General features: G+C 35.5%; 1 protein-coding gene and 1 long non-coding RNA gene across 2 annotated transcripts in view; one reads left to right on the top strand and one right to left on the bottom strand.

Annotated features, from left to right (window-relative positions):
- Positions 1 to 27805, top strand: part of LOC124644953 — a 113366-nt gene that overhangs the window by 64145 nt on the left and 21416 nt on the right. The window lies entirely within an intron of this gene.
- The window catches only part of LOC124644951, a 107825-nt gene that overhangs the window by 59827 nt on the left and 20193 nt on the right, over positions 1 to 27805 (bottom strand). The window contains exon 2 of the mRNA XM_047184646.1: positions 14409 to 14552. Coding sequence (XP_047040602.1) covers positions 14409 to 14552 — 144 coding nt within the window. The remainder of the gene's footprint in view (positions 1 to 14408; positions 14553 to 27805) is intronic.

Genomic DNA, 27805 nt, shown 5'->3' with positions numbered 1-27805 from the left:
ATTGCTATTGCGCTTTATACAATTACGCATTTTTATTAATAAATACGCAGGTAATTTATTGTTTATTACATTTAGCATGTTATCACTCTTTTTCTAACTATACATTGCGGTCTGTCTTGTCTAAACGAATGCAGCTGAGGACCAGTATTTACAGAGAGCGACTGCCTGACTGACCTCTGCCTACTTATAGTTGAACAGGCCTACCCTTTGGCGAGACTGTTAGTACCAATTAGTAAATTCAAAAAGCCAATTTTATTTCCAGTGCTTATTTCTGTAACTGAAACGCAACGCAACTAGTACGGGCGTATCGTTAAAACATATATTTATTTTGTCAGCGCGAGTTTGTTTAAAGCATTTTTATACTTTTCAAAATATTGCCTTTGCAATGCGCAGCATAACTAATATTTATTTGAATCGTTGGTACTGACTAAAAGTTTTTTTTTTATGAATAATAAAAGAAACCGAACGGGAGGCATTTTTCGAAATAAACGATGGATAAATGGAATTATTAATTTTATAATGGAATTATAAATACTTAACAATCTTCTACGTGAATGCATATTGAATAACTAACAACTTCTTTTAAATTATAATAGGTAGGTATCTACATCACACACAATTTTTCTTGCTTTAATTGTTCTGAGCTATCACTAACCAGGTAAAAAAGTCTCGCTTTCTCTCCATACTGCAGTAGTTTGTTTGTTGTAGCAAATGTTTAGCGAGTTAACAAGTTTCTACTAGTCTGCACTTACTATACTGAAACACGTGGTTCAATAATAGCTTAGTCTAGTTCAGCGAGACTCGAACATTTACCTGAACAAGTTGTCAGTGCTCGTCGTTCAATTGTTTTTTTGTCTACGAGTAAATGATGAGGTCTCTATATAATACCAATAATAATAATAGTATAACATTAATGTATGCGTCTTTTTCCTTACTTAAGTGTTGATACTACGTACCTATGCCGGTGCCACTAAAGTAAAGTAGTTAATAGTTAACGCCAAATAACTTTATCGTCTCTCAAGTTAGTCGTTTGGCTCCTTGCACCTTTGTTCGTCCAGATTTTGTCGAAAGCTTTGATTGTCCGAAGGTGACTGCCAGTATTTTATTCTATACAAAATGCAGGAACATAATCGTTACGCACAGTTACGATGCGTGAAACAAACGGCCAACTTCAGAGACGCAGAGTTAGTTGACGTATAAATATCGCGATGTTCCCTGTTCTAATACCTTTAGATTTGTCACGTGATTCAAAGTCAAAGTCAAATCATTTATTTCATTTAGGCCTTTACAAGCACTTATGAACGTCAAAATTATAACTAAATTTGATTCTAGTTGCCCACTCCAAAAGTGGCTTCCTATGGAGAAGAACGGGCAAGAAACTCCATGGTTACTCTTTTTAAAAATAATATGGTATTACAGTTTGTTTGTATTGATACCGTGATTGATACATACAGTAACAGCATGCGAAGATCATGTAGAATCGCAAAGACAAATGAGGATAAAATGACAATTAAAATGCTACATGGTGTTCACATTTACAAATTGGTTTATATTTTGGTACAAAGTTACAAACAAATAATCAAAAGATGAATACAATTTTACTTGCTGGTGTAATTTTAATTTATTAATTAATTAGATATTGTCAGTATGTCCTATGGAGCAGGACCAGCATGTTTCCAATTTTTATCTTGAATGTAATCTTCTAATTTATAATATGCTTGCTTACAAAGTGTGGCTTTTATATGAGTTTTAAACCGCATGTCATTCAGTTCCAGAATGTTGTCTGGTATTTTATTATAACATTTGACACAATATCCCATGAAAGATGTATGTACTTTAGATAATCTAAACTGCGGGATAGCTATTTTTTTTATTACTAGTGTTATAATTATATCTATCACATGTTTTATCAAAGAAATGTGGGTTTTTCCTAACACGCATGATATTTTCATAAATAAATTGCCAAGGTACGGTCATAATATAAATTTTTTTAAACAGTTCCCTAAGAGATTCACGACCACGTAAGTTGTACATAGTTCTGACAGCTCGCTTTTGTAAGATAAATATGCATTCAATGTCAGCAGCTCGTCCCCACAGCAGAATGCCGTACGACATGATGCTGTGGAAGTAACTAAAATATACCAGTCTAGCTGTTTCTACGTCCGCTAGCTGCCTCATCTTTCTAATAGCATAGGCGGCCGAGCTAAGACGACCCGCAAGAGATGTTATGTGGGGTCCCCATTGTAGTTTTTTGTCAAGAGTGATTCCCAGGAAAACTGTTTGATTTATAAATTCTAGTTTTTCGCTGTTAAGACCGCACCGCGGATTTTTTGATTTTAGATAGCTCCGCCCACTACACTTCCGCGTCTATCGCGTCGCGCAAGCTATACTCTTCACTCAATGTGTAAAATTTGAATTTCGCGCCAATCGCACACGCCGAGGTCAGCGCGGGGTCAGGAGAACCGAACAGGGAAGATAGGGAGCCGCAACTTACCTAAGTTTTTTATTTTTTGATCGGATTTTTTTTTGTTGTACTTACAAAAATTATTTGTAATGAAAACTTTTTATGAAGAGTAATATGATAATTTGGACGCGTATGGTTGCGTGTATGTATGTGTGGTGTGTCGTGTATGTGTGTTTGTATATCCAGAACGGATGAATCGATATGTATTTAGGTTTTTTTGTTTGAAATGAAATTAATCGGGAGTGTTCCTAGCTTTATTTGGTGAATATCGGCCCAAGATGGCCGCCGCCACAAAATGGCGAATAACATATTTTTTTTACAATTCCTTCAGTATGGATATCAAATGAAAGGGCTTGATTGGTATGTAGAATCATGTATAATATTATTTAAAGTCCAAGATAGCCACCGCCAGAAAATGCTGAATTGCATTGTTTTTTTATAGCTCTCTCAATATGGGTATCAAATGAAAGCGTTTGACCAGTGTTAAATAATTTATACTAATGTTATAAAGAGGGAAGATTTGATTGTTTGTTTCTGTGGATTGTATAAGCTCTGAAACTGCTTAACTGATTTGATTTGCTTTCACAATTAGAGATTTACATTATCCCCAGTGAATGTAGGCCATATTTTATCCGGGCACAGGAAGAAGTTCCCCGGGAATGCGGCTAAAATCGCGTTAAACAGCTAGTAAAAATTAAGTGGTTAAGGAATAAAAGCGTCGCAGATCTTGTGTGTTATGTATGCTATAAATGTATGTAGTGAAGCTGTAAGGTATCAAAGAAGTAATGAAGCTAAGTAATTCATTTTTAAACATATTTATTAAAACTGAAATATAAATAATAATATAATGTAAAAAAAAAGAATTTATAGTATAACACGGTCTCCATAGATTTTTTGTTCTCAGAGTGCTTATAGTAAGTTCAACTCAGTCTTGCGCGCGGTTATGTGTGGGTAACCCTTGTACATATACAGTGACTTTGTGTGCGTGACAAGAGGTACAGTCGGGTACAAATACAGTTATTTAGGGGTTACGGCTGTTTAAGGAAAAACAGTTATTACGTAATTTAATGTTTATTTATCTGTGTAAATATCTATTGAAATTATTAAGTTAGTTTTTGATTTGTTTAATACCCAATAAAAATATTTATTTATTTATAATGATTCTGAATCGCTACTTGAAAAATCAAGTCCACACTTTTATTTATTGTCCTCGTACCCCGAGCTAGAAAATATGTAAGGAGTATTTAATTCATCTTAGATATTTCACCTCATTTATTTCTTAGATACTGTCAATGTCAATTTGAAAAAACTTATGAGAAAATAATGAAAAACTGTAAGATGTAATAATAAAAAGCTTTGGATGTTGTTTCATTTTTTGAAACGCTACCTGACTCCTTAAACATTTTCTTCGTGAACAACTAGACATTTTTGTAAACGACTGTACCTATAACAAAAAGCGATAAGAACACGTCATGCTCGGACGACGTCACTGTCACACGAGCGAAAGTTGTATATTTACATGCCGACGCACACATAGGGCCGCGCGCAAATCTGAGTTATCGTCACAAATTATTATACCTACGGCCGGAGCGACAACATGCACAGGTCCGACCTCGACGAGGGCTATCGCCGGACTGGCTCGTCTCCGTACACATTGTGTATCAATCGCTAGAGCACGGACATAAGGTTCAGAATTGCGTAGCGTCTATCATGATCGCTGCCGCTCAAAAAATCCAATATCTTAAAACTTTAATTAAAAATGTTTGGTAATAGTTATGGAAAAATGACTTTGACAGAACGTTAATATTGATGTTAAGAATATATTAGAGTAATTTTGAAACATAAAGATAGTGTAACTTCCTTGTAATTTCAAAAATAGTACTTTTTTAGACGTGTTTTCGGAATTAATTATGATCGAGTAAAATTATCAGTATCGTGTTTTCGTTCTGGCAGAATCTAGATAAAGATATCAATTTACCTATATCAAAATTTCAGATCCATTGGTAAGCGGGTAGTCCTGTAATTTGGCATGGCAAACGGCTATCAAAATCACGGTGGCGTCTTAAGTATAATGTCACATTCACTACTTTTTACATTTGGCAATGAAAATCGAATGCATTTTGTTTTTTTTTTTTTTCATTAAGAGCCAAGTTATTTGCGTTGAACCAATTTTGAACCTGGAGAATGGAATTGTTTACGTCGTCTAAGGTACGTCTACGTCGATCAATATTAAAAATAAGAGAAGTGTCATCGGCAAACAACACCATTTTAGGTTGATTATCAAATAAGTAGGGCAAATCATTTATGTAAACTAAAAAGACATTTCCTATCGGTAAAATAGAGCCCTTCAATAATAAGACATTTCCTATCGGTCAAATAGAGCCCTATGCCTATATTTTAGAAGTGCTCAACCGAGACGATTGACACCTACTTGCTAATGCTTCTTAGGTTAGTAAACATGGGTTTTAATGACAAAAGCCTACGCAGTAATATTGGTTAATCTGAATAAAGTTGAGTGTTTCCCCCTGTCTCACCACCCACGCGGTATCGGCACGTGTCCAAACCCGATACCAGTATAACCATGATGCGTAACATTGTTTTTATAAGATTTTGGAAAGCCTATTGAATGGACTGGATACGAACCCGATTTAAGTACGTTGTTTTAAAACATGATTAACTGTAGGTCTCGGCTGTCATTTGAACATCTTCGGCGGCAGTCAGAAGTGGTATAGGGATGTTCGAGCAACTGGGTTGAGGAAGTCAGATAGGGATGTAAAACACTGGTAGGTACACAGCGGTTCTGCTTAGGCTAAAAGCCGACCCCAACATATGTATGTGGGAAAAAGCTATGCAGAATTGCAGATGATGACGTATAATAAGAATATCGATTACATTCGTAGGTACTTGATTATTAATTTAGAAATGTAAAAATCTGTTGGTCTATTCTGCAGCGAGAGATATGTCACTCAGTCAGATTTTTACATACATATGAACCCGCTCTCGTCGGAACCTAAACTACCAGTCACACGCATATCATCTTTAATAGTTTCAGATTCTCCGATAGGCTAGAGTATCAGTTTAAATTCCTAGTGGCAGATAGGGATAGTGGGCTAGAAAATTACTTAACATTTGTGTCGACAGTGACAGTGAGCAGTGAGTGTGGTGTCACGAATGATTAGTGCCCGGACTAGGATTTCTAACTCGCATTGATAGTTCGTCGTACCTATTTACAGTTAGAAGCTAAGCCTGGATCTATGCAGCGTGACCTATATTGAAATAATTAAGGGTTTACTTTTTTTTCTTTGAAGGTTCTGAAACTACAAAAAGCTACACTTTAACTGAGTAATAACTAGTCTAGACTATACTTTATCCGGGTACGAGAAGAAGTTCCGGGAAACAGCTATGAACTATGCAGCATTATCACGTCGTAATAAATATTGATAAATTAACTCCTTGTTTCATAACTTTTATACAAATCATTTCTACACTAAATAAATGAAATTGTGTGAAGTTAAATGCAATATTGCAAAATACAATGCTTAATAAAATAATTCTGGGAATCTCACAATCTCGTATTCTTGTTAAAATTAATTGTTGTACAGAATAAGCCCCGGTTTGGAACGCAAACTAACAATATAAATAATGATAGTATGATAACTCCTGCAAGATAGAAACGAGGGTTGAAATAAGAGTTTAAAATGCATGAAATCTTTATTGAAGGAAGGATGGCTCGCGAGGCATCCGTCGAATTCCAGAATTACTGAATTCGAAAGAACTAGTAAAGGGCATGTCTTCTTCCGTGACTTAAGACCGCACCGCGGATTTTTTGATTTTAGATAGCTCCGCCCACTACACTTCCGCGTCTATCGCGTCGCGCAAGCTATACTCTTCACTCAATGTGTAAAATTTGAATTTCGCGCCAATCGCACACGCCGAGGTCAGCGCGGGGTCAGGAGAACCGAACAGGGAAGATAGGGAGCCGCAACTTACCTAAGTTTTTTATTTTTTGATCGGATTTTTTTTTTGTTGTACTTACAAAAATTATTTGTAATGAAAACTTTTTATGAAGAGTAATATGATAATTTGGACGCGTATGGTTGTGTGTATGTATGTGTGGTGTGTCGTGTATGTGTGTTTGTATATCCAGAACGGATGAATCGATATGTATTTAGGTTTTTTTGTTTGAAATGAAATTAATCGGGAGTGTTCCTAGCTTTATTTGGTGAATATCGGCCCAAGATGGCCGCCGCCACAAAATGGCGAATAACATATTTTTTTTACAATTCCTTCAGTATGGATATCAAATGAAAGGGCTTGATTAGTGTGTAGAATCATGTATAATATTATTTAAAGTCCAAGATAGCCACCGCCAGAAAATGCTGAATTGCATTGTTTTTTTATAGCTCTCTCAATATGGGTATCAAATGAAAGCGTTTGACCAGTGTTACATAATTTATACTAATGTTATAAAGAGGGAAGATTTGATTGTTTGTTTCTGTGGATTGTATAAGCTCTGAAACTGCTTAACTGATTTGATTTGCTTTCACAATTAGAGATTTACACTATCCCCAGTGAATGTAGGCCATATTTTATCCGGGCACAGGAAGAAGTTCCCCGGGAATGCGGCTAAAATCGCGTTAAACAGCTAGTAAAAATTAAGTGGTTAAGGAATAAAAGCGTCGCAGATCTTGTGTGTTATGTATGCTATAAATGTATGTAGTGAAGCTGTAAGGTATCAAAGAAGTAATGAAGCTAAGTAATTCATTTTTAAACATATTTATTAAAACTGAAATATAAATAATAATATAATGTAAAAAAAAAAAGAATTTATAGTATAACACGGTCTCCATAGATTTTTTGTTCTCAGAGTGCTTATAGTAAGTTCAACTCAGTCTTGCGCGCGGTTATGTGTGGGTAACCCTTGTACATATACAGTGACTTTGTGTGCGTGACAAGAGGTACAGTCGGGTACAAATACAGTTATTTAGGGGTTACGGCTGTTTAAGGAAAAACAGTTATTACGTAATTTAATGTTTATTTATCTGTGTAAATATCTATTGAAATTATTAAGTTAGTTTTTGATTTGTTTAATACCCAATAAAAATATTTATTTATTTATAATGATTCTGAATCGCTACTTGAAAAATCAAGTCCACACTTTTATTTATTGTCCTCGTACCCCGAGCTAGAAAATATGTAAGGAGTATTTAATTCATCTTAGATATTTCACCTCATTTATTTCTTAGATACTGTCAATGTCAATTTGAAAAAACTTATGAGAAAATAATGAAAAACTGTAAGATGTAATAATAAAAAGCTTTGGATGTTGTTTCATTTTTTGAATCGCTACCTGACTCCTTAAACATTTTCTTCGTGAACAACTAGACATTTTTGTAAACGACTGTACCCATAACAAAAAGCGATAAGAACACGTTCATATGCTCGGACGACGTCACTGTCACACGAGCGAAAGTTGTATATTTACAAGCCGACGCACACATAGGGCCGCGCGCAAATCTGAGTTATCGTTACAAATTATTATACCTACGGCCGGAGCGACAACATGCGCAGGTCCGACCTCGACGAGGGCTATCGCCGGACTGGCTCGTCTCCGTACACATTGTGTATCAATCGCTAGAGCACGGACATAAGGTTCAGAATTGCGTAGCGTCTATCATGATCGCTGCCGCTCAAAAAATCCAATATCTTAAAACTTTAATTAAAAATGTTTGGTAATAGTTATGGAAAAATGACTTTGACAGAACGTTAATATTGATGTTAAGAATATATTAGAGTAATTTTGAAACATAAAGATAGTGTAACTTCCTTGTAATTTCAAAAATAGTACTTTTTTAGACGTGTTTTCGGAATTAATTATGATCGAGTAAAATTATCAGTATCGTGTTTTCGTTCTGGCAGAATCTAGATAAAGATATCAATTTACCTATACCAAAATTTCAGATCCATTGGTAAGCGGGTAATCCTATAATTTGGCATGGCAAACGGCTATCAAAATCACGGTGGCGTCTTAAAACACTCTGGTGCACAGCTTTATTTGATTCAGTGCATCGCAGAAGCACCCCGCATCAGATTCATTCAAAATGAAATGTCATGGAATTGTCGTCGAATCTAAGATTCACAAGAGAAATGTCTGCCCGGATTTTATTCGCTTGATCTTGCACACTACTTGCAAAATGATAGCTGCATTTTATTAATTGAAAACAATGTAACTGTGCTAAAAATACAAAAGATTCAATAACAGGCAATTTTACCTCTATAAAGAATTCATTATTTTTTAGAAATGAATCTGAATTAATTATTTGCTGATAGTTATAAAAATAATGTCGAATTTATCATCTCAAAAATATGTTCATATACAAGAGCTTCTTCGTGACTTGTTCGGGTTAAAATGGCTTTTGTCGTTGTCAAATCGTGCCAATGAAACTCCACTGTCCAAACCTGCGTCATATTGTAGAAAACTGAGAATTTGTGACTATAAGCACGTGCGGCTCACTCATACACAGACATGCTACCTATCTAACTTCGCCATTACTAGCACTTTCACTAAGCCGTAAGCCCAGCCTCGATAGTGAAATCTAAGGGCATGTCGTAGGTATAAAATGATACATATGTAGGTAATAGTTGAACTAGTTCACGGAGTACCACCATGCGGTGGTAAAGGTCAGGGTGGTGCTACCCCGGTTTCGCAACTCACTGAGTCGGAATGCGGCTTTGTATTCTGTATTGTAGAACTAGCTTTGTGATCGGAGTAGCATACGATGTGTCAGTTTCCTCTAACTATTGTTGTAACACCACTTGTACATATCAAGTGGGAAGTGAGAAAGAAGTATTCTACGATGTCATGGTCTTGGTGAAGACCATCGGCCTTTGGCATCGACCGTTTATGGGTCAGAGAAATGCATTTGGTGATCTTAAACTAAAGAGGGACTCATTTCCCTCGTTATCCTTTTCTTGTGCTTATCTCAAACCTTGGCCATATACATGACTATATCACTAGACCGAACGAGACGAAGTTTCATGCGTATAAAACGGACGCTTAGCCCGTTTGTCTGACGTCAACCCCTCTTGCGATTGCCATTCAATGTAGGTATTGGTTAATACTGCTACCTACTTCTATATCAGTATCTTCTATCCGATCTCTCGAGCCTCATATCTAGTATTAACAGTAATTGATCGATCCTTCTAACGTGTCCTTGTGATCCTCTATAAAATATAGTTTAAAGTCTTAATAATCTACTGCGGCAAATATTAATTTTCAAAACTAATTGGTAATCAACAGTTGGTCTTAAATGTACTTTTCGTGTTTTATTTTGCCAGTGACCTCATCACCTGTTTCGTCGGAATACAAGCAAACAATTATAAAACTCGCCCCAGTTTCGTTGGCCAAGCACTTATAATAATTTTACCTTTTTAGCACATTTGTGTTTCTTTCATAAATATTAAAATGTACACATGTGGCTGCATAAATAACTGCAGTACTTTCAAACCATGAGTAAGTTAGTATATTTGTTCAATTAGTGCCAGCCTTTGTTGTTCAACAATTAATTAAAATAAAACTCTTTAGTGTAACTGCTCTATGTTTTATTATTTACTCAGCAAACTTGTTTTTACGCGGTCAGTGGGCTTAACTAGAGCTTATTGTGTAATTAAAATTGACACGACTTTGCCATCTGTTTTGCATCAACAGCGATTAACATTTAAGCAGCATTTTCTTGAGGAAAAAATGTTTGCATGAATGAATAATCACTAACTTAACAAAAGGGCACTTTTATTCGAATATTTTTGTAAATGCGTAATCATCTTTTAAAACACATATTTACATCTGGCCGACAATAACGTGGCAAATATTCACAAGTAACCAAATTCATAACTTTTAGTTTTGCTCAAAAAGGTTGGTACTTTTCTCGAAGGACAGATTCTGAGATAACTTTCAAGGAACCAACATGATCTACGTATATTTCAGTGGCACTTAATACTAAGACTAGGCTACTCGTTGTCGAACTGATACGAAAGTGAAGTAGTACGTGCCAAATCGACTATAGTTCGGCCATTCAGAGAATGCGTTCCTGACACGTCGCGATTGAACTGACGACGTAACTACATTCATTGATTATTGATATAATAATGTTGTTTTAATGCTCCTCAATTGTTAAAACGGTAAACAACCAGCAAAAATATTTTTATCGTAACTGCAACGCCATTGCAAAGTTACGTCGTCAGTTCAATCGCGACGTGTCAGGAACGCATTCTCTGAATGGCCGAACTATAATAGCTAGGCTTTACGCTTAATGGAAATCATCAAACTATGTTAATTAACACAGCTCCGCGTCAGCTTAGCAAATTATGTTTGTACCGTGAATGAGGTACGAGATTATATTAGCATAGCATATTCCACAAACGCAAACACATAAAATTCATGGAAGTCAACATTCTTTTTCCTTCCAAATCTGATAGACAGCTCCCAGGAATTTTGCCACCATATCAATAAAAGGATTGTTTTGGTAAAAACGAAAATATTTTGCAGCTCTGTGAGTGATTGAGCTTTATAGGCCTTTTGTCCGTTCCCATTCGAAAATCAAAGCCGTTTTTATAAACTGAACTATGGTCTTTGATCAAAGCTTTGAAACTTTTCCGTTTATTGATAGGTTTTTATTACACTCAACACTGTAGTGCATAACACTATGTATTTTTGAATGTCTCAATTGTATCCACAGTTTCAATCTAGCAGACTTTTCCACAATGTCGATTGTCAACATAAAAAAAAAAAAACAATTTTTAATTATTTGAACGTTGGGGTAGTGAGATACTGTAACTAGCTTGCTTGACGTTTCGTAAGAACCCTTATAGGCCTATTTGATATAAAACAAACTGCCTTTGACTTTGAACACACACGGAGAAGATTTCCTTTCATTTTTCCGGTTGTAGTGAATATCCTATTCCGGGCTGCTCCTGGTGGTTTCAATACAGAAAAGATTCAATTTCCTAAGCAACCGACTACGAATCCCACAGCACCTAGCGGAAGTTTCGAAGCTTAACTGTTTTTGGCTTAGTTTATGCCTACCTCAAAGTAACAAAAAAATCACGCTCGCTTCGTGCGCGCTCTCTTGTCTACTAGTACCTAACTGACAAAATCTCACTTAAGTTCTGCAAAGAGCCACATGACATGACAGGACATGACTTCCAGGGTTTTCCATTGAAAAATACAGAAAAGTCTATTTTAATATTGTCGTTTTTTTTGTGAGGGTGCGTAATAGAATCTTAGTGCGTAACCTAAGTTACATATAAAATGTTTATACCCGTTAGAGCTTTGATTTTTATCGGCGTTAATCGTTAGAGATATAAATATGTCCGTGTAACATAATTACAATTCACTGTGTGAGGAAGATCTAAAGTATCAGGTGAGCATTTGAAGAAAGGATTTCTTTAAACACAATGCGGTCTGAGAAACCTGTCACTTATGAGATAACTTCAGACAAAAAATATGGTAGAAGAAATGTTCCAAAGAATTAAGTGATGGCGATAAAGACTTTATAAAATACGTAGGTACATTATTTTACTATATAAATTCAACTTGCCCAACCGTGGACTATAACTTGGTACTTGCGACATCTAATAGCCAATAGGTCTGTGCCCAAGAACAAACGTTTTTCTAACTAATGAATAAGCTAATTGTGAATGGCAGACTCGTTCTGTTCAGATGTCACAAACTTCTGACTCTAATGAAAAACTCGGTCAACGTTATTCGTACCTACATTGAAGCCTACTTGGAGTTTTGTCTGTTTGTTATGCACGGACGCAAGTATTATGAACGTTCGTCTCCATCGGTTTTTCATTAATTTTAAAGTGTTAACTGAAACATAATTGAATTGCTTTCGTTTATTCGTTGAAGTTGCAAACAATATAAAAAACAATATTTTAACTAGGGCAACAATTTTGCACAAATTATAGCACATGCAGTTTTTAGTCGTTTTCGGAGTTGAAGAGTGTTTTTGAACATTGCATTTCGTTTTTAACGTGTAGATACGAGACACAATTGACGTCAGAGCATTTGTATTTTCATCTAAATAATCATACCTCGTATTTTTACCAGAAAAAACGGTTTTCCCTATAGGTACAGTTGCAATTTAAAACAGTATCTGTGAATGCCACGGACCTTGACGACATAGGTACATAAAAAAATTATGTTAAAATGGACAAAGTTCTTAAATAGGAAACTTGTAAGATAAATGTGTAGTTAGGAACTGTGCAGGTACCGTCGTTGCTAACGAAAAATGGGCGATCTAACTAGACACGAAGTTCTTAAAAAGTTTCCTAACTCATCGGTCTCATGGATATATGTAGGTAACATCGTTTTCACACTGGGGATTTTATGCTCACTTTTTTCAAGCGAATCGTACGTAAATAAACTTCTATCTATCTTAACTAAATACGGTTCAAATAAAGACGCCATGTTAAACCGCGCGACAGATTTTTTGTAAATGTTGCACGTAAAAAATCATACCGTTAAATCCGTTAGTGTGTGAGTAAGCAAATCCTGATGAAGCTTCAATTTTTGCCTCAGAAATTGTGACTGAAGTTATGACGAACAAGAATATACTTACATATCAATTGACCAAGATATAAACTTACTTAGTCATGAAAGTCGGAATGCAGGTTACCTTGATAAATATTAGGTAGGTATGTATAGCAAAAAGAAATCACCACCAACCACAAAATAACCGCGCAGAATTCTCGAAATAATCGGAAAGTTTTATGTTTTTATATGAAAGGCTGAGTGTCAAAAAGTAAGTTTTTAACTTTACTATGTAAATGTGTGAATAGCGACAAGTAACATTATTTGCGCTTTAAAACTTGTTTGAAAAAGGTTGTATTGATACTGGCAAAATTTTTAGGTCAGAAATATTTTCTGCTATAGGAAGTTGAAAGTGGATCAAAATAAATAATGTAACAAAACCAAGGGTCGTATCACCCTTTTATTTTGCGAACTTGGCTGTTCTTTGGAATATTTTATATAATTAAAATAAAGAAGTGACGGAAGATTACCTTCTGAGAAAATTTAATTTACACGAGTTCAAAGCTGTTGCTAACGATTTAAACTTCAATTTAATATGGATTGAACTGTGAGCATTGCCACAAACTCTAATAGCGCCTGACCAATTGATTGGTCGGTAGCAGATGAAATTCCTTTCAAATACATTCAAAACGGGGTGGCGTTATTCCTGCGGGAAATGAAAGTTCGTTTCAAAGGGTGTGATACATTTTCGTGGAACTGACTGAAGTCCAATAACTGCATGGGGTCCCAGGTCACACATGACGTCATAATTGCATTCCATTGACGAGGCGCCCCCGTCCGTTAGTCCGGGCAAACTTTCAATCAGTGTAATGCAATTATTGCCTGGTGTCGGCATAACAAAAGCTTGTTTGCAAATTAACTGCACCGTTTTGTTCAAGATGTTGTTTTTGATAGCGATCTGTTGTAGCCGTTCGTAAATTATTTCTTGTAGAACTTATCGATTTAAAAATTGTTTTGTATTAGTGCTGTAGGTACCAAGTTATGAATACTATAAAATTCACTGTATAGTGCAGCGTACAATGCAAGCTTATACTGCGACTTTAAGCTTGATATGATTAAAGTGTAGAAGCGTGATGGTCGATTTACGGTGAACAGTTTCGGAGAAGTTACCAGATCAGCAGCAAATTCAATGCCATCCACTCTTAATATTGACGATGAACCAATTTCGAAGAAGTTACATTATTCTATTTCTCTAGAAGGTACAATTGTTGGCCTTACAAAGGGGTACTGGATGGCCCGGGTAACTGGGTTGAGGAGCTCAGATAGGCAGTCGCTCATCCGGTTAGACTGGAAGCCGACCCCGCCATAGTTGGTCAGAAGGCTCGGAAGATACATAATAGTTGAGCTTACCGTCAGTGGGCGTGGTCTGCTGGCTGGAGTTGATCCTGGGCCGCTCCTCCCCGGCTGCGATGTGCTTGGCGGTCCGCCGCGCCACCGGACGTAAGTCCGCCTCCACATCGCTTGCCTCCTCTTCTTCATAGCTGTACTCCATTTCTGTAACATAGTCTCGTGTCAGTACAAAGCAAATTTTTTTTTTTATAGGCTTAGAATTAGAAGAGGTGTAGGACATGATGTTCTCTATACTTCGGAAGAATTTTCCGTTCCATGCAGAACGGTACGGTAATCTTGTTTTATTTCCATTTACTGTCTGTTTTAGGAGACATTCAGTAGAAATTATCTATTTATATAATTGTTTTACTATGGTTCGTCCTTCTACTGCAAATTTCATCGATATAAATGCTGTGTTTTTAGACTAATATTATGTTATGCAAATGTACTACATTTACATACTTTAGCTGCTGCATTCGATAATGTAATATAATACTTAGTTTCATCAGGCATTAACTTCTGCCTAATAATATCGAGGTAAATAGGTGTGATGTGTTTCACATTTAGGATTAAGCGGTATGTCTGTGTCCATCGTATGTTTTGTTCATGTTTGAATATCATTTATTCAATGAACTACTTTGTGTTGGAATCTAGCCTTGTATTTCGGTTTCAAACTCGTCGTTTCAATTAGTTCCTTTTGCGCCAGAGCTATACCTAAATTAAAAATACCTCGATACACGAAAAAATCCCAATACCCACAAAAAGCAGACAGAAAGAAAAAGCTAACATTCGCGGAATATGATACAAACAGGAGAATGATTGAAGTCTCGTCAGTCCGAGCCCACTGATTGCCATCGGAAACTATGTGTATCCTGGAATCCAGTTGTGAGGCAAAATTTAAATTCCAGTATTCGCCCGCATCGGCTGTCACGTCAAAGATATCCTGGGCACATTCTCACCGCAGGCAGTTCAACGGATTGCAGAAGCTACCTGATACATTTCAGCGCTAGCAATTTTCTATTGTCGCCCTCATTCAATTGTACCGTAAATAGTCCTTGAAAAACAGTCTCAATTTTCCGAATAGGCTTTAGTTACGAAAATAACTCGTGGTTTTAGGTGGTAATTTTTTCCGTGAAAAAATAATCATTACACACATGCGTAAAAACTTTCTTTTTTATACCTAATTAAAAGTAAGATATTATTAATATTTTTGCGAAAAACTAAAAAGTCGCTCGATAAAAAAAAAGTTCCAAAACTCCAAAGATATAATTTATTAATTATCAATACTCAACATTAACTATCGCATATTTATTTTGAAGCGGGAATTCAGTGTTGTGTAAGCGGCAAACCACATTAATGTGAATACTTTATGTGATAGCATTAGCAAAGAGCACGTAAGAGGATTAGCATACCTCCTGACTCGTGACGGAATAAAAAATATTATTTGCTTACAGCATCGGACTCACAAAGCCAACCACGCTTTATAAAAGTTTAAAGAATACCTCGGCAATATGAGGACGCCGACATCTTTTGATGAAAACTCTATTTTCCGATATTGTGTTTGATTCGAGGAAAAGATTCGAGTTATTCAATCGTGTGTACTATCGGCTACTTCGAACACAATTGCAGAATATTTTGTGGTTAGAGGATTCGCGTTTGTTAGAGACTCGCATTGTGGATGTAAATTATTCTCATTCTAATTTATGTAATTGATTTTTGTTGTCATGTAAATCAAATAAGTAACTAACCAAGCTTCCTCCAGCGATCCCACGCGCTTCGTGAGGGAACTGCTTCTCGCACCCGGATAAAAGGTAGCCTACATGTTATTCTGATGTATAAGCTATATATCTTCCAAGTTTCATCAAAATCTGTAAGCCCGTTTACGCGTGGAGATGTAACCTAATAACGCTGAGAAACTCACTTTTATAATGAGATGTCTTCAAACAAGTTGTTGAAGCATCCGCAACTATGCCATTAATAGACGATTTTCCTCTGTTATAATGTCACAGACTAGGGATTTGGGAATTCTTTTTATTGTGCTCAGGTTCGTAGACTCAGTTCTGCAGTTTGTAAGTTGTTTCCATTGTCTACCAGCAGGCAGGTAGTCATAATCCGGCGGACAAATTTTTCGTTTGGCTACTTTATTAACTTTGCTTTCAAACTAGTTTCTTACTATATTTAAGCGTATAAAAGCATTAGTTCATCTTTTAATTTTAAATAATTTTCATGATATCGAAGTACCTAGATATTAAGTAAATAAGCTTTATAATGCTCGTAAACCTTGGTAATTCCACTACCATTAATTAAAAATTATAATATTAAGAAAGTTCTACCCACGACAAAGGGAACAATTACCAAATTAAACTTTTTAGAGCGTTATTAATATTTTTTGACGCTCCACTAACCCATTTTGGAGTTATTTTTGGAGTATTATTCGCAACTAATGTATACGTTACTGTAAAAGATAGAAATACGTTAACTCCCAATATTTTCCAATAAAACCTAAGATGTACCAATTCTTATCGGTAAGTGTCCAAAAAGGGTTTGTGATTCCGACTTTTACTATAGTCTGTTTTTTAATCACGTAGACTAAACTGACATTACGAGTGTGGTCAGTTGATTGCAAATTCTTAAATAGTGATGTGGCACGACCGAAACTTAGCGTTAATAAAATCAAGTATCGTTTTTTTACAATAAGTCATCCTGAAATAATGGGCTTATTCTTGATGATTACGCATGGCGTTGCGTGGTCAGATCCCTGGCAGTTTGTAGCACGTCGTGCAGCCGTGTGTACGTACGTGAATTGTAAATATAAAACTTTGAATGAATATTAAATTCGTCTATTATAGATAAAAAGTTACGATTCAACAAACCGGTGCCGTAAGTACAACACTGCACAAAAAAAGCTAGCAACATTATTTGTAAGTTTGACATGTTGCAAGTGTGCAATTTAGTCTACGAGATTAAAAAACAGACTATAGGTGTAAATCTGAGTGAAAAAATCCAATTAGCAAATGTTAGAATTTTAACATTACTTTAATTTCTTTTGCAGATTTAGCACAGAGGTGAGTTGAGAACCTTTTAATTTTCTAATAAATCTGTAATAACAGCAGAATGCTTTATAAAAATATAATTCTACACACTGACTTTTGCACGGACTATTTAAGCATTTACCTTGAATAATTGGTCAATCTTAAGTTTTACTGGAAAATCTTAGGAATTAGCGTATTTCTAGCTTTTACAGCAACATATATAATTCATGATATCCGTTACCCAATTCACTTTCGTTCACAAGGTTGTGGGTGGCCGGGAGGGACCGGGGTGGTTAGCGACGAAAATCGATCACGATTCCCGAACACGACTCCCTTTAAGGATACAAGGATACTGAACGAGGCATTGTACAGCCGCGTTAGTACCGCGGGGACAAACATGAGGCCCTGTTCTCACTAAACTGATAATATCATTTATAGGCTAAAACGCCAGTGTCCACGGCTTACGTCCCTATATCGATCGATCCGTGGAGTCGGCCACAGGTGCCTTGACTACTTCGGGCGTAAGCCACGGACCCAAACGCCGATACGGTTAATATTCCGACTAAACTTTGGAAGTCGACAAAGCTTTGATACAATAAAAAAGTCATTAAACTCGCCATTTTTTATAACATTAAGTGTTAATAGGATTAATTCTTAAGAACTAAACTTGAAGACAGATATAAATAATCAAAGTGAGTAATCCGATCCCTTTCAGCTTAACTAAGACATTTTTCTTAGTTGCTTTTATTTTTTACCTTTAACCGATTTTGAACTAGTGAACCGCTCCTATAATATTACTTACGTAGATATTACAGGGACTAAGTATGACTGAAATGTTTTTCTCCCTTATATTTATAACAAACATGTCGGTTACGCCTATAAATATAAGTGCCTTAATAAAAACTGTGATAAAAACACAATATTTGTCTCATTACATTTTCACATTACATAAAAATCTTCAATTCAAATACGCATTTATCATCATTCCAAATATTGAACGCGAAGGGTAATGATTAGTATTTATATCATAAGACCATATATTTGTCTAGCTGCTTTTAGTGTTTATAAATGGGCTACGTGAATGCCCTACAGATTTGCTCTTGTCGGAGAGGTCGTTGAACTCCCTAGAATAGAGTTTAGCTAGCCAATGACTGATGCATGCATTTGTCTGCGGGACAGGGTGAAATTCTGCGGCTGAAATGCTACGCAAGCTTCGACGGCGTGTCAATCACAAGCCCCGCACGGTAAGCTTCGACAGGTTTCACTCACAACAGGTACCTACACATGTACCTACAATGTATGCAAGAAGAAATAGGTAGATATATTTAATGTTTCCTGTACATTGTATTGCAGCGATAAAATAAATTATTGGGTTACAAAAATGTTATAACGATCTACTTTCAAGTACACGCGGCATCAATGTCACATTTTTGATACAGAGCGAGTACTTCGGCTAAAAGTAATTTTTGTCGGAGAACAACGCCAGTATAATTTATTGCCGGCCAAAATTTTAATTAGCCAACATTCAGGAGCAACATTTTCCTTAACTTTTAGTACGTATCTAATTAATTAAAAAGGGCGTGGCTATACACATTTGTAACAAACTTATCTATTTTTTATAAGTATTTGTTAGATATGCTTCTGAATCTGATAGCCAGACGAACTTTTTATCGATATGCGTGAAGAAAATCCCCCAGTCGCGGTTGAAGCCACGGCTAGAAGCTAGTAAAATAAATTGAGCCGAGCGTTTATCCCTGTCATTCGACCTGTTAACTATCTAACTAACTAGAATGTAGTTAAACCCACATCATGGCGCCTACATTGGTTCGTAATTTGTGGTATGTTAGCAATATAAAGTATTTCAGCTATTCCCAACATTTATCAACTTCACACAGTTCAAGTTGATAAGATGAAAGCTATATTCCAAGAAGTCGTTTCGGCGTCTACTGAACACATTCCGTCTTACCACAAAAACTTTTAAACGTCAGTTTAAGCCTTGTCTAAAAAAATCTCAAATTATGACGTTGACATATGGTTCATTTTGCAGCCACAATTTTTTTAGACAAGTGTAAAACAGGTGTTTAAGTTTTTGTAGTAGGGCCAATTATGTTTACTCGGGTAGTTCAAAATATACCTACTTTTTAACACATACTTGCCTATGTATTTATGTGTTTCCAAACTGTTTTAATACCACCCTTAAATAGTTTATATTTCTTATTCTCTTGCAGAGACGTATAATAAGACTATATCGGAGGTTACTTTAAAGTTAAGTTTTATTTAGTCTCAGAACCGAATCTAATAGTGATTTCAGCTGATGAAACGCTTATAAAAAAACTCTTTAGTTCTGTCTGGTCCAGTCGCTTTGGAACTTAATATTTTTACGCTACTTATTTATCAAATACTCACTCGATAATCAGTTATTTTTTATTGAATCAGAGCAAATTAACCGGAAAATACCGGTCGTCGGAAGACTCTGGATGCAGGTTGCTTCCAGCAGGTATCTGTGGAGATCAAAGGGGGAGGCCTATGTTCAGCAGTGGACGTCCTATGGCTGAGATGATGATGATGATGATGAACCGGAAAATGGTTTCTGAAATGGCTATAAATGTTTTCTACGAATCTTTAATACGGATTTTTCCAATAGCGTTACTGACATGTATTTTTATTTAAAACTTGTTATACAATGCTTTCCATGATTCAGTTAGAGCATTTCTAGAAATTAACTAAATACTGAAATAACATCGGTTCACCGGTTTGTAATTTTTGAAAAATATTCAGTTTCATTCCTATTTAAGTTTTATTCCTATATTATTTATATCGTCGCATATTTTTTTAGGAAAATAATTTTTATTTGTTTGTACCATAATTATTTTCATTATTGGTAAGCTACACTCTTCCCGATGAACAATCTATATTTTATCCATGCACGAGCAGAAGTACGAGCAGAGAAAAACAGCTATATGTTTATAAAAATGCAACGTGCGTATTTTATGGTAACAAAAGTCAATTAAGCAGTACATATTTTGTTCTAATTCAATAAACTTCAACGAATCTAAATAATCTTGAACATAGCAATCGCAACGAACAAATAAAAACGCAAATAAAATCCTCATATATTTGTGTGGAAGCAAATTAGTCGGGCAGTCACCCCATTTGCCTGCGTCGCGTCGCTTTCCCGTATACCTACCGCTGCGAATAGGTTACGTAGAACATAGGTAATGCAGCACCCTTCGTTCGACTGCCTGCGTCGATGCATTCAACTATAAGCACATCGAAATTAAATTCTGTGCATGTAATTTCAACTACGCATGTACTTTATTTACTGTTTTTTTTTTCATAGCTGCGTCATGAAAAGTACACGCTCTAGGATATTGTCAAGTTATATATATGGGACCTTCTCAATATCTTTATTAAATTCATCAAAATCATTTCACGTGTTCTCAATTTCTTATTTCGGTTATTATCATAAATGATGAAGATCCGGTGAGACTGGTAGCCATCCCCAATATAGTTAGGACAAGACTTGGCAGATGATGACGATGTATTATAATATCGGGTGAGTTGTTCACAATCACATTAAATGAAATGCGTTTATATGCTGGTTATTAAATAATTATGTCGATTAACACAAAGAAGAAAGAAAAATACGTAAACATAAAAAAAAATCTAACAAAGTAGAATAAAAATGTGCGAAAATTCTAACACCATAAAAGTCAGTCATTACAAACAACTGAAATTCTCCCTTGAAAACTGACAGCTGTCAACTGATCAAAACATTCGATACTCCTAGCTTTATCTCTGCTTTACACATGATTTTGTAAATTATAAAAACGAAAAACGACTCCTGTGGTTAAATCACTGAATGGATTAGGTTATTTTTTATATAGAATATCATAAAGTATATACGACATTATTTAATGTGATTGTGAACGACATTCCCTGTATAATTAACTGAATCTGTAATTAAATGTATATTATTATGTATTTATTAGCCACAAAAAGTTAAACGTTCAACAATGTATTTCCAATTAAAATTGTTAGCTACATACCAAGTGAATGACCCGAGAGATACTTTTGGAAGTAGTAAAACAAATATGTAATATAGAACATTCGTAAATAAATATTTATTTTGTTGCAGAGTATGTACAAATTAATATAAAAATTCTGTGTGTATTTTTTATCAAGCACTCGCAATAACATGACGTGGTTTTGGAAAATTCAGTTTTTTTCACGCAATGAGGCGAATTAAAGAGAATAAATACCTAGCAAACTTATACTTCTTCAGTGAAAACTGAATATCATCATTGAAATGGTACCGTGTAAATATTAAACCTTATTCGCACTTCCCCATTGATTCTCAATATAGTAAATAAATAAACATTAATTCTTATCGTAATTAGGCGTAAATTCAGAGGCAAAATAATTGGCCTTTTCCGGCTAATACCCAATAATTAGCCGAAATACTACCAAATAAACAATTCAGATCGTTGAACGTCCATGAACTAGAGAAAAACACATTTTATTTATAATCTTACGATGTTAAAGGTAAGATTATGATGATAAAAAAGATAATTTTGAATTTATTACTATAAACTTCTATTCTATTCAAAACAAAAAAAGTTGAGATAGACGTACTCGTGAACCCACATACTTTCGTGCTGTTTACTTTACCTCGCATGTAAACGACGCAGAGGCAGAGCTCTTGTCAACACAACACTGAAAAGGATACCACAATATATATGAAAATACCACATACCTTCACTAAATAAAACCGCAGTTCGTCCATCACCCGTCAAATTCAATATTGGAATTTGTTTAACAAAAAAAAAAGACTTTCATTACGTTTGCAGAGCTACCACGAAAAAGAACTTCGAACGCATTTTTGGTTTTAAAAAAGTATGGTAGTGATGGATTACATTTGATTGACTACTTTTTTATCTTTTTTTAGTTTTCGAACCATAAATCCAGTTTTCCCGATGATTGTGCATTTTGTAAAAAGAGAAGAGAAAAAATGCTTGGATAAAAATATAACATTGATCTTTTGCAATCGTAACAAAGTCTAGCCTAGCCTTTTCCCAATCTGGATCTGGTCAGGTTCCAGTCTAACCGGATGCGACCGGGTAGCAGTCTTTTACAAGGAGCGAATGCTATCTGACCTCCTCAAGCCAGTTACCCGGGCAACCTCATACTCCTAGGTAAGACTGGTTGCCAGACTTACTGGCTTCTGACTGCCAAAAATTTTCAATGACAGCCGAGATCTACAGTTTATCGTGTCCTCGAAACACGATCCCTGGTTCGTTACATATACTTAGAAAGGAAATACAAACTTGAAAAAGTTGCATTGGATCTTGCCTGGACTGTAATCGAACCCACTCTCATATTTGAGAGGTTGGTTCGTAATCCACTAGGCCACCACGACTCCCATATCCGAATCGTAACAAAGTCTTGAAAGTTAACGTCAAAAGTGGAACAAAATTCAAGGAAGTTTTGATTGCTGTCAGTAAAATATCCAAAATCCACAGCTCTAACAGTTTGCGCTGTGTGCGTCTTCTGCATAATATGCATGTTATAAACACTGGCTTGTCATAACTATGGTAAACTTATTTAATCTAGTAATATTATGTTACGCTGTACCAATGCAACTTTTCTAAGTTTGTATGTACTTTCTAAGGATATCTTAGACACCAATGACTGTGTTTCGGATGGCACGTTAAACTGTAGGTCCCGGCTGTCATTGAACATCCTTGGCAGTCAGAACGGTTAAACGTTACGGGTGGTCAGAAGCCAGTAATTTTGACACCAGTCTAACTAAGGGGTATCGGGTTGCCCGGGTAACTGGGTTGAAGAGGTCAGATAGGCAGTCACTTCTTGTAAAGCACTGGTACTCAGCTGAATCCGGTTAGACTGGAAGCCGTCCCCAACATAGTTGGGAAAAAAGCTCGCAGGATGATAAATATTATGTATGCATTAAGCGCATCACTATGAAAATTGCACTTGAGTTTGACTACTCTGAAAATATTTAGGATATAAAAATACCCACGTTTGTTATTTTACAAACATGGGTTTACATGTTTAGGGTAACAATATTTATACTTTGTTTACAACATATGTTACATTCGATAGAATGTGTTCTCTCAATTTATTTTCTTCACAGACTTTGTTATATATCTATTAAATTATTGTTAATTACGCTATTATAATAAGAATAGGGTAAAAAGTCGTGGTGGCCTAGTGGGTAAAGGACCAACCTCTCAAGTATGAGGGCGCGGGTTCGATCCCAGGTCAGGCAAGTACCAATGCAACTTTTCTAAGTTTGTATGTACTTTCTAAGTATATCTTAGACACCATGGACTGTGTTTCGGATGGCACGTTAAACTGTAGGTCCCGGCTGTCAGTGAACATCCTTGGCAGTCGTTACGGGTAGTCAGAAGCCAGTAAGTCTGACACCAGTCTAACCAAGGGGTATCGGGTTGCCCGGGTTACTGGGTTGAGGAGGTCAGATAGGCAGTCGCTTCTTGTAAAGCACTGGTACTCAGCTGAATCCGGTTAGACTGGAAGCCGACCCCAACATGATTGGGAAAAGGCTCGGAGGATGGAATAAGAATAGGGTAATTAACAATGAACTATGTACAAGTATGTTATTGCATGCGTTCATTGTGGGCACATTTTCCGCCACCAACTCAATCGCTTCAAACTCTGTGCACGTAATTAGAACATCGCTACGAACACATATTCGAGACAATTGACAGTAAAGAAGAAACAAAGACAAACGTATGTTTGAAAAGAGCCTCTACCTGCATAGCTTACAGGAAATTGGATTTGCCTCGAGCAATTAATCAATTAATATGGGCACAACGCATTTCAGGATATCCATGCAAATGTGTTTCCATTGCGCGGCTTAATGCAGCTCAGTAACCACCTCTGTTCGAAACTAGCCCTGTATTTCGAAGTTGAGAACATTTATGAATATGCAAATGTCTGCTGTTGCATAAAAACGAAAACCGATTCGTTAGACCCGTATGATCACGAAGTTGTGCTGCAGGCCATTTGTTTTGCGAAATATTCCGAACTTACATTTGCATACAATATGTTTCGATTACAGAAGTAATGCACATCGATAATATCTCTTATCATAAACTAATAAAAGAACATAATTTATGTCAGTACTTTTAAAAATACAGTTTTGCATACCATCATGATTACCTTGAATTCTGACCTTACTCGCTTTCAGCTCAGACCCAAAAGAAAAAACAATAAAATATGTGTTATCTACATTTTAGGTAATAGTAACAAACTAGAATTTTATTACAACTTATGTTTTTTAATATATTTTTCATTTGTAATGCTGTTGGTGTGCCAATAAATAAATCAATACGCTTTATTATTTAACAGCAAACAAAGATGGTGCGCATAAACAGGATACAAAAACTAGTAGATCGTAAAGGGAGTTCAATATGGAATCGGCAACACGTTTGACCTGCCACGGGATGCAGTAAAAAAAGTTGCCAGAAATATAAATTCACTGTGAAACCAACACGACCCGCCTGCCTTCACAAAATTTACGGGATTTCCCAATTAATTTATATGGTCCACATTTACCAACCATCCAATATTTTTTCTCGCAAAGGTATTTTACTAGAATCACAACCCTCAAATGCAGAATGTGAATTTGAATTTTTCATACAAATGTAGTTTACGTTTCTATAGGAAATGTAACTCCGTGATATTTCGCGCGTAAATATTGTGTAGAGCGGCCATTGTGAATACTGAATCTGAAACTCCTTGGTCGAAGAGAAAAGATTACCTTGATAGAAAACTGCCAGGTTTACGAGAAAACTCGACATTTTTATTATACTGTACTTATCCAGATCATACAAGCGACACATATTTTGTAGTTTCCCAGAATTTAGTCTAGTCCATCCAGACGTTGAAAATAAAAATGGTTGATTAGCAAGATCTGAATTCCTAGTACTTTTATTATGTTTGAAAGTATTTACCACTCATAGAATTAAGCAACAGAGATAACTAGTATTTTACCATCCAAGTTTCACTGCAAACCAGATGCAAGAAACAGCTGTTAAATTCTGAAAATAAAAGTACATAATATTTTCCGTGCTTATAAGAACGATTTAAAGAGATATATTTCTTTTATTTTCTAATTTGAAAGGATTATCTTCATAATTTCATTAAGAGATAAGGAAGTTGAATAGAAATACTGAGTCATTTTCCTTCAATTTACGACTAGGATTCATCATTTTTCAAGAGGAAATCTTCAAAATAGGAAACATTGCTTCATAATTGCCTTTAATCCTGATATCAAATAAGGAATTAAATAAATACAGGAAGTAGGTAACAGCAATTATAACAAAAACCTTCTCTTGAAAATAAATAATAAACAAAGAAAATAAAATCCTGATACTTATATTTTTTTTATGCTAAATGTCCGTTAATTTCTATTGTCTACTTTCAACCTCTTCAAGTTGATGTTCCAATTATAATGTGAGCTAAATTAATGTGTCATTGGATTGACATAAAAATTTATGAGTGAGAATTGTACAAAATACAGCTTTCTAGAGATTCGCTATTTGAGCAGAGGCGGGCGGGAAGTGGTGCTCGCTTTGACCACAATTCAAACCTAACCCAAACCCAGCTATTCCTTTCGTTTGATTTAACATAAGCTAACCTGCATTTGTAAAATAAAATATGCTTTGCATTTTGACAATTTACATGACTGTATTTCTCCGTGAAACATTGTAGGATGTAATGAAAATTTATTTCCATTTTTCCAGGACTTGTAGTGTTAATTTGCCATGTTATAAATATAAATTAAATAATTATTTGTTAACTGTTTCTTGTGAAACAATGAGATAACTAACTTTACCTCAATAAATCATTATTTAAACTGGCAACTTCACACACAATGTATTCATAACAAAGGCAACACCAAACAATTAGTGAGTCCGTAACTTTGTTGCCGCCCGTACGCCCTGCAACTGCATTCTATTTACGGGCGAAACTTTTTCGGTGCTCTTTGCGAACTGATTAGTACTAGAAAAAAGTAGTCATTACTATCGCTAATTTAAAGATGCTACTGTAAAAATAAGCAATTTTTGATTAAGGTAGACAGTAAAACTTATTAGTTGGTGGAAAAAGAGGCGCTCTTTTCTATCAAAAATGTTGAGTTTTGTCTTCAGTAGTTTTGTTATGATTGCCTCTCTACGCTAAATTGGCAACTATAATACTACGTACGACTACGTATAGCACAGAATACTATCTATGGTACCGAATGTTCGTCCGTCCGACCGCCTGTGTATCGTGTAACAGGTGGACATGTCATTTTCAGTGTGTACAACAACACCAATAAAAAATGTTTTATGATACTTTGATCTCGTGCTCATTAGATATGAATAAGGTAAACAAAACAATTCGTAAATCTTTTTTAGTACCCCATAACGTGTAGGTGTAACTATTTATAGAAAATATTCTCGAAATAAAACAACCGACACTCACTCAACTGACGGAGTATTGTTTATATTTTTTTACTGAATACTTTTTTGAGGGCATGGTCACGATGAACGTAATTACGGCCTTGTTAAAATATTGCAGTATATTAGAGCTACAACTTGTAACAATTAGTTTAATAATGAACTGGGAACTTTGTTTGGTAATGGGTTTAAAATAGAGTAGTAGAAAGTAGATAATTATGCACATACTTTGTAGGTACAATGTTGTTCTTTCACTACATTTTGAACGAACCAAAAAAGTTGATATATACTCCGGCGTTCTGTCGCTTATTGCATGTAATTAGGAACTCGCTGTATTGACGTTTCAATTTTAATGTGACGTAATTATGTGGCAAAATTCAAATTACATTCTGTCATTAATTTGTTTTGAATATATTCGCTTTGCGTGGCTTTTCTCATGAATTTTCACCAATCATATCATTTTCCATAATGTTACAATGGCGTTCATGGAACTAATTAAAATACTAGTCAAATGAACATTGATATTTCAATAATATTGGAAATTACTGACCAATGATCAGGTTGTTTGACTATTTTGTCTTATATGTTACTAAAGGAATTCAGGGTACTGCTTTTGTTAATGTATTCGTGTATCTGTTTTCTTAATATATAGTTCTTAGTCATAGAAGATCACTCAATCCATGTCTTCTAGATCTACATAGTATCCTTCAGGTATCCTCGTGTTCGTCTACACTAAAGTGTAGTTGCAACAAAGAAACAATTAAAATGTCCCGGAGCACAAGTCTGTCTCGCTGCAATTAAGCCGTGCTAGAAACAGATAATTTCAGGACCAAGATTAAACTCATTTCGAAAACTTGTCTAGATTAGTTCGTCGTGCTTCATTTAGCTATTGAATTTGATA

Source organism: Helicoverpa zea, chromosome 31 (genome assembly GCF_022581195.2).
Source record: "Helicoverpa zea isolate HzStark_Cry1AcR chromosome 31, ilHelZeax1.1, whole genome shotgun sequence".
Taxonomy (NCBI): Eukaryota; Metazoa; Arthropoda; class Insecta; order Lepidoptera; family Noctuidae; genus Helicoverpa; species Helicoverpa zea.
Note: the sequence above shows the minus strand (reverse complement) of the source record. Positions and strands in the feature narration are given on the sequence as shown.